The following is a 7,614-nucleotide window of genomic DNA, read 5'->3' on the forward strand; positions in this document are numbered from 1 at the left end:
AGTTGTTCTGGTCCTAAACAAGTTTTCTGTGGACATAATTTTTTGTGAGCCCGAACAGGGTTTGAAGCCTTCCTGAAGGTCGAGAATATAAAACCAATGTTCACTTTCTTACTGTAGGCCATGTCCAGAATGGGTCACCTCTGGAGGAAGTCTCACACTGCCTGGGTGAATGTTGGTGGGCTCCACGCTGCTGTATACCTGCTGAAACGCACTGGTCTTTCCTTCGACAAATTACTTAAGACACCTCAAGAATCTTCTGATCATCCGGAGATACCCTGTGAAGCGGAGACAGAAGAGTAGGAGGAGCTGGGAGTGTACACTCACAGTGGAAAATATTCTGTGTGGGAAAAATGTGTAATTTTGGAAAAGAGAGTAAGGGACAGACTGTTGCTGTCCCAGTTGTGAGGAAATATGTGTCCTCTCTTGCCTGTTGATGTTCGATGCCATTTTCAGCCTTACTGAGCCTCACCTTCTTGGCTGAACAATACAGGGTGATGGTGCACAGTATTACAAGAACAAACACTTTGGTAATTCAGAGGAGAACAAGGGAATACAGTTTGAAGAAATTGTAAGCTCAGTAACACTGGATGTGACCATTCACCTTCAGGAAACGGGTGAGAATGTCCCCATCTTCAGTCACGGGCAATAGGTACAATGTTGAACTTTGATCAACATTTCCCAAGTTGGTTGTTAATATTGGTGAGACGAGACGCACAGAACTAAGAAAAAATTGGAAAGCAAACAATGGGCAAAATCTTTCCTTCAAATGAGCCAAAGCTAACAGACTAGAAACATTTTGCATTTCAGTTTAAGAATTTCCTGTTCTGCCATGCTTAAAATTATATTGAAATCTTGGCAGGAATTCATTGGCATTGGGATTCTCTGTTCCTGCCGGCAGCACACTCCTTCCTGCAGGTTTTCCAGCAGCATGGGATGTCTTCATTGGGAACGCCCATTGACAAGTTTTGGGAGAAAAGAATCCCGCCGCCAACAAAAGGTGCGCCACTGAGGAACACACGGCTGGTGGAGCAGAGAACCCAGTCCCTTGTTGAAAGTTAACAGCCAGTGTCAAACATTTCATTTTATAAACAGAGGAACATAGAAACATAAGAATTAGGAACAGATGTAGGCAATTCAGCCCTTTGATCCTGCTCTGCCATTCAGTCTGATCATGGCTGATGTCCATGATCAGATTGAATTCATCTCCCCATCCGTTACCATTATCCCTTTGACTGTTTTAGTGGTAAAAATATATCTCTTTCTTGAAACCATTTAATGACTCAGATTCCACTGCACTATGGGACAGCAAGTTCCACAAATTCACCATCCTCTGCGAGAAGTAGTTCCTCCTCATCTCAGTTCTAAATCTACCACCTCTCAACCGATATCTGTGACCTCTCTTTCTAGATTGCCCCACAAGGGGAAACATTTGATCTACGTTTATTTTATCAATCCCATTTAGCATTTTACACACCTCGATCAGATCCCCCTCTCGTCCTCCTAAACTGCAGCGAGTGTAAGCCCAAACTGTTTAATCTCTCCTCATACATCAACCCATGCATCCCCAAAATCAATCTGGTGAACCTCCTCTGAATTGCCCCAATGCCACCACATCCTTCCTCGAGTAAGGAGACCAAAGCTGTTCACAATATGCCAGATGTGGTCTCACTAACACCCCATACAATTGCAACAACACTTCTCTACTTTTATACTCCACTTCTCGACTTTTATACTCCAATCCTTTTGCAATAAACGCTAACATTCCACTTGCCTTTTTAATTACATGCATAAAGAAGGTGGAATGTAAATGTTTAATTTCTTCCTTTTCGAAAAGGTTAACCTTCCACTTTGACAGTTGAATTTATCACCAATATTTATTTTCCCTCATCCCACCACTGCCGTCGCCCACTCTCAAGTCTTAGGCTCAATACCTCGGTTTCTGAATACTTTATCTTGTTAGGTAAATGCCACATACAAACCAGAAATATTCCCAGTGGTGTTCCGACAGTTTCCGACAATTTCCCTCATCATCTCTTAATTAAGTGGGTGGCGGGAAAAGAAAAGAGTCGGAATTTCCACTCCTCATCAGAGCAGATGTGGGACTGTTGGCTGATATTTGCTCATGGTTAAATATTTGCGGCTTACGATCACAAGGGAAGAATGATCCTTCAACCTGCTGGATGTCTGAGCTACATTTGGCTCTTGCTCCATCATCAAGTCGCTAGTATTGAGAGAAACTCTCACAACAGACCCTGGTGTTGTATTCATATTCCTGCTTTTATCTGAAGTCTTTATCACATTAAAATGAAAAGAGAATCCTGAGTGTTCCGTACAGTGAACCGCTGCAGAGACGGCTGATGTAACCGTGTCTTCATTTTGAGGGACTCCCTGCTGCATAATGTGATGGGTGGGTAGTGTGTGCCTTGTCTTCAGTCTGAAGATTACCTGCAGACTGATCTAATTGCCCTTCTCACACCTATAACAGGGCCAAAATATATTTAATAGAAATACTCGGGTCTGGCGGCATCTGTGGAAAGAGAAACAGCTAATGTTTAAGGTCCAAACTTTTCAGCTTATGTTTCTCTCTACAGGTGCTGTCTTACCCGAGTATTTCCAGCATTTTCTGTTTTTATTTTGGATTTCCAGAATCAGCAATATTTTTCTTTTATAAACTAGTTACATTAAAGTGAGAATTTGCCCGTTGCTGTGATGTACTAAGAGGCGTTGGTGAGAGTGCATCTGAACTCAAATAAATGAGTACATGTTTTCTTATTTGACAATTATTATTTAAATTTTACAATAAAGGTTTGGATTTGATTCCATGGTATTTGACCAGTTTATTCAGAGGATCTGTCCCTAACAATAATCCTCAGTTGGAATTTAACATCAAATTTAGAAAAGTAAGACAAATTAACAAGGAGATGAATGTCTTGTCCGGGTTGTTGATTGGAGAGGGAGTTGGGCAGGTACCTGCAGATAAACATAAAAGAGAGGATAAAGTGGTACAATAACTTCCCACTTAATGTTGCCCCATTTAACAGTGTTTTGTTTTAACATCAATAAGTTAATGGAGCTTGTAATCTCATTTTGTGTCAAGAGGTTTGTTTTAAAATTGCTTCCTGCTGGTCTGACATGGGGCCGTATTACCTGATTGCTGCCATTTTGGAGTGACTTCTTCCATTCCCTGATCCTTTCTTCTGCTGTCTGCCTTTCAGCACCTCCCATTTCCTGACTGACCCTGTTGCTGATCCTCCGTTCGCTAAACCTCCTGCTCCTCAACTCTTTGCTCGCTGCTTTTCTCTCTTCAACCTCTGCTCCCATTGATGGAAGATCCCAATCCAGATCGATCCAAAGCTCGAGCTCTGGGGTTGTGAAATTGCAGGTCCCGATAGTACAGAAGTGCCAAACTGGGGCTGTTCTAATTGGTTTTTTTTACGATTAATGCAGTAGTGTGTGAAACCAGGAATTAATTTACTTGCGCTCCATATTGCTTTCTGCTGCACAGATTTACACCACTCCTCACTGCAGCCGTATCCCCAGGGTCCTAGCGTCACTGCAGCTATTTATTTTCAGGGTCACACTCAAAATCCACTCACTCTGTAGGAAAAATCTTCCTCTCAATATTCAAGGACAAATCTGCCTCAAGAATTCTTTTTTTTTTAAGTGATTTGAGTCAAAGACCTAAGTCGAAGCTGCTCTCCCTGTCTCGTGCCACTCATCTCCAGACGCCTGATTCACACTGAGGATTCAGGAAAGGGAAGTGACAAACAGCCTCTGCTCAGCACTTCTGCACCATAGGGACCCCCACACTCTCAACCCCAGAACATTCTTGGATGGTGCATTATGTGATAGATTTGTGGATTGATGGACAAAATAACCCAATCAAAGCTACTAATCAAACAGTATCTTGCATTTGAAATAGCGTGAAGATTTCCTTTTCAATTGAGATGGTATCAAAGAATGTTTAGTGGTTTATTTCTATGGAAGTAACCTGTAGAGCTCGGTCCACTGTTCGAAGGCTTCAGCCAAGCCTAAAGTGGAGAGATCAAGTCAGAAGAGTGGTGGTGAGAGCGGTATACTGATTTGTTTTTGCTGTAATTGCAACCACATGGCATGGGCATGCCAAATACTTGAATTGACAAAAGAGAGGCCATATTGCAATTTCTTGCCAAGAGAAGGCTGAAGCAGGGAAATAATTTGTTCCAGTGGTAATGGTAACAGGGACCCAACACAGGTAGAGTTCACAATCTTGAAGTGAATCCGGAGTGCCTACGCGAAAGGGAGCCAGACTGTACAGTGCTTATGCCACAGCAATTACTCAAATAATGAAGAGTTTTGTACAGAGGAGTTGGTAAACCAACAAAACATCAACATACACGTCGATACAGCTGCAGATGGTTCAATTATGAGTAGAGGCACACGTGAGCAATTTGATGATGTAACTCTGCTGAGGAGAAAAATACAGCTATTGGACAGGGGCTGGTTTAGCTCACTGAGCTAAATCGCTGGCTTTTAAAGCAGGCCAGCAGCACGGTTCGATTCCCGTACCAGCCTCCCCGGACAGGCGCCGGAATGTGGCGACTAGGGGCTTTTCACAGTAACTTCATTGAAGCCTACTCGTGACAATAGCGATTTTCATTTATGTACTTCACTCATGAGAAACCAGACCAAAACTCTTGGAGTAAAGGATCCAGTTTATTCAAACAATTGAGAGCGCCTTGCATTCCAAGTGGAAATGCAGAGAAGCAAAATTTAATGATAGTACAGATAGTTATACTTCAAGGTTGAATTACAAGAAATTAGCATATACAAATCATTTGTTACCAGTTATCTATGTTGTGAGAGTTTCACCGCTAGTTATTCAACTATAGTGTGCTTCATTCTCCAACTGATCAGACGACACTTAGAGTTGAAATTCAGTTTAAACTTTCATTACAAGCTATAGCCAGAGAACTAAGCTACCACCAGATGGCTTGCTAGTTCCCCGAGCGCATAAAATACAGGTCAATTATACTCTGTGTTATTTGAAATAATTAACATACACAATCAAAAGAATACATTTGTTCAAAACTTATTTGCTTCCATTCGCAATTAAGAATTAGGATTACAGGGCAGCACGGTGGCGCAGTGGTTAGCACTGCTATCTCAAGGTTCTATCCCGACCCTGGGTCACTGTGTGGAGTTTGCACATTCTCCCCGTCCTTGCGTGGGTTCCGCCCCCACAACCCAAAGATGTGCAGGTTAGGTGGATTGGCCATGCTAAATTGCCCCTCAATTGGAAAAAATGAATTGGGTACTCTAAATTTATTTTTTAAAAAGCTTTCTCTTGCAGCTACAGATTCTTAAAGAGACAGAGCACTGCAAGCTCAACATTTCTTGGTTAAAATAATAAACAAGATCCTCTATTCTCTTTCATTATAAAACTGAAATTATTCTATTGCCTGATTTTATGGGCATGACTTATTCTTTGTTGATTCAAAATCTCAAAAACATTCTCACCAAACACATTACTACCTACAAAATGTTTAAGAGCTTTTCACAGTAATGTCATTGCAATGTTAATGTCAGCCAACTTGTGACAATAAAAATTATTAATTCTCTATCTGAGGATGATTATAATAACACAATAAAAGTCTAATTTGTTCCAAATTCCGCTACAGCGTGCTTAAAATTTCTACCTTTACTTGGACTTCCGGTGACGGCTGGTGGGAGGCAGCCGCGCATTGGAGGGCTCCCGTTCAGGAATGGCATTGTCGGGGGTTAACTCCCGGTCCGAGGGGCAGCGATGGCAGTAAAAATCAGGAGAAAGCACAGGGAAGGGAAATGTTGAGGATTAGTAAAAAGAAAATGGCCGTGAAAACAGCTGAAAGTCCGTCGGAGACTGGAAAGTTCACCGCTGGGTCGGTAAAGAAAATGGAGGCTGGAGCACTAGGGGAGGCTGCATTGCTTACGTCTGAAGAAATAACTACGGAGATGGTCGTGGAATTCGAAAGGCAGTTCACAAAACACATGGAGGCAATGAGGAAGGAGGTGGGGGTGGTTTTGAAAGTACTGGTGGAGGAGGCGATTACCCCGGTGAGGACGGCGGAGGTGCGGGAGCAAGGCGAGGCGCTGAAGGAAGTGGAAAAGACATTGCAGCACAGCGATCAACTTGCCTCGATGGGGAAGGAGATGCGGAAGGTGATAGAGATCAACAAGGATCTGCAAGGCAAAATGGAAGACCTGGAAAACAGATCCAGGCGACAGAATTTGAGGATTGTGGGGATGCCCGACGGAGTGGAAGAACCGAGGCCGACTGAGTATTTTGCCAAGATGGCGAAGCTATTAGGGGAGGATCCCTCCCGATATGAACTGGATCGGGCTCATCGGTCATGGAGGCCTGTACCAAAGGCGAGTGAGCCACCAAGAGTAGTGACTCTGCTTCCGTAGGTACAGTGTAAAGGAGAACATAGAATCGTACAGCACAGAACAGGCCCTTCGGCCCTCGATGTTATGCTGAGCTTTGTCCAAAACCAAGATCAAGCTATCCCACTCCCTGTCATTCTGGTATGCTCCAAAGGACTTGTGCTGGGCTAAGCAGAAGCAGGTGGTGCAGTGGGCTGGAGCTGGTATACGCGTATACCAGGACTTTACGGTGGAGCTGGCGAGGAGGCGGGCTGCTTTCAACCGGGTGAAGAGGACACTGTACATTAGCAAGGTGCAGTGTGGCATTGTATATCTAGCGAAGCTGAGGGTGACCTACAAGTTCAAGGACTTTTATTTTGGGACGGCGGAAGCAGCGGAGGAGTTTGCAAAGGCAGAAGGACTGTGGCAGAATTGAGAAATGGTTGTGTACCGATGTAGCCTCATGACTGTATTTTTTCTTTTCTGTTTCACTGCGTGCTGGTGTATGGGCTACAGGAGCCAACGTTGTGTATATTTGGACAAAGAAAGAAATGGGATTTTCAGTCGTAATGAGGGTTCTTTGGGGTGTGGGTGTGTATGCGGGGTTTGTGTGCTAACGGGGATTTCCTGGGGCCGTTCAAAGGGGAAAGAGACCCGGGCGGGGGCCTCCACGCTGGCTGGTTTAAGCCGGCCAGTGAACGGGGGTGAAGTGGGGGGAGGGGCTGCGGCCATCGGAGCTTGGCAGAACATGGTCCGATGAGTCTAGCCGGGGTGGAAAGTTTGGGGGAAGGAACCGAGGTTGGGGGGAGGAGTTTTACAAGAGGAAGCCCGGGGGGGGGGGGGGGGGGGGGGGGGGGGTTTATACTCTTGGGTGTAATTTACAGTACTCTTTCGGAGGCTGGATGGCATGGAGTGTCGGGGGGGGGGTGGACTCTGTAGGTTAATGGTGACCATGGGCGATTCCGGACTCCTTTCTCTTTTTCTCCTTTGGCTTTTTTTCCACTGTGGGAGGGTTTGTTTTATTTGATGCATATATTGACAGGTGGGCCGTTGGTTGGGGTGGTGGGAGGATGGGATCGTTGTTGATGTTAAGGGTATTTGTTACCGTTTACTGCTTGTTGGGGGGATGTAAATTTTGAAGGAAAATGTGAAAATGGAGAATAAAAATATTTTTTTGGAAAAGATTCTACTTTTACTTAATTCACAAATAAACCTTGCATCAAGTAATTT

At 44.1% G+C, this 7,614-nt stretch overlaps 1 protein-coding gene across 2 annotated transcripts in view; it reads left to right on the forward strand.

Annotated features, from left to right (window-relative positions):
• The window catches only part of thumpd3 (THUMP domain containing 3), a 60,059-nt gene extending 57,242 nt beyond the window's left edge, over positions 1-2,817 (forward strand). For both annotated transcript variants that reach the window (XM_038810795.1, XM_038810796.1), the window contains exon 10: positions 118-2,817. In XM_038810795.1, the coding sequence (XP_038666723.1) occupies positions 118-300 (183 nt within the window). In that variant the 3' untranslated portion in view covers positions 301-2,817. The remainder of the gene's footprint in view (positions 1-117) is intronic.
• Positions 2,818-7,614: the final 4,797 nt, after the last annotated feature.

This window comes from Scyliorhinus canicula, chromosome 11 (assembly GCF_902713615.1).
Source record: "Scyliorhinus canicula chromosome 11, sScyCan1.1, whole genome shotgun sequence".
Taxonomy (NCBI): Eukaryota; Metazoa; Chordata; class Chondrichthyes; order Carcharhiniformes; family Scyliorhinidae; genus Scyliorhinus; species Scyliorhinus canicula.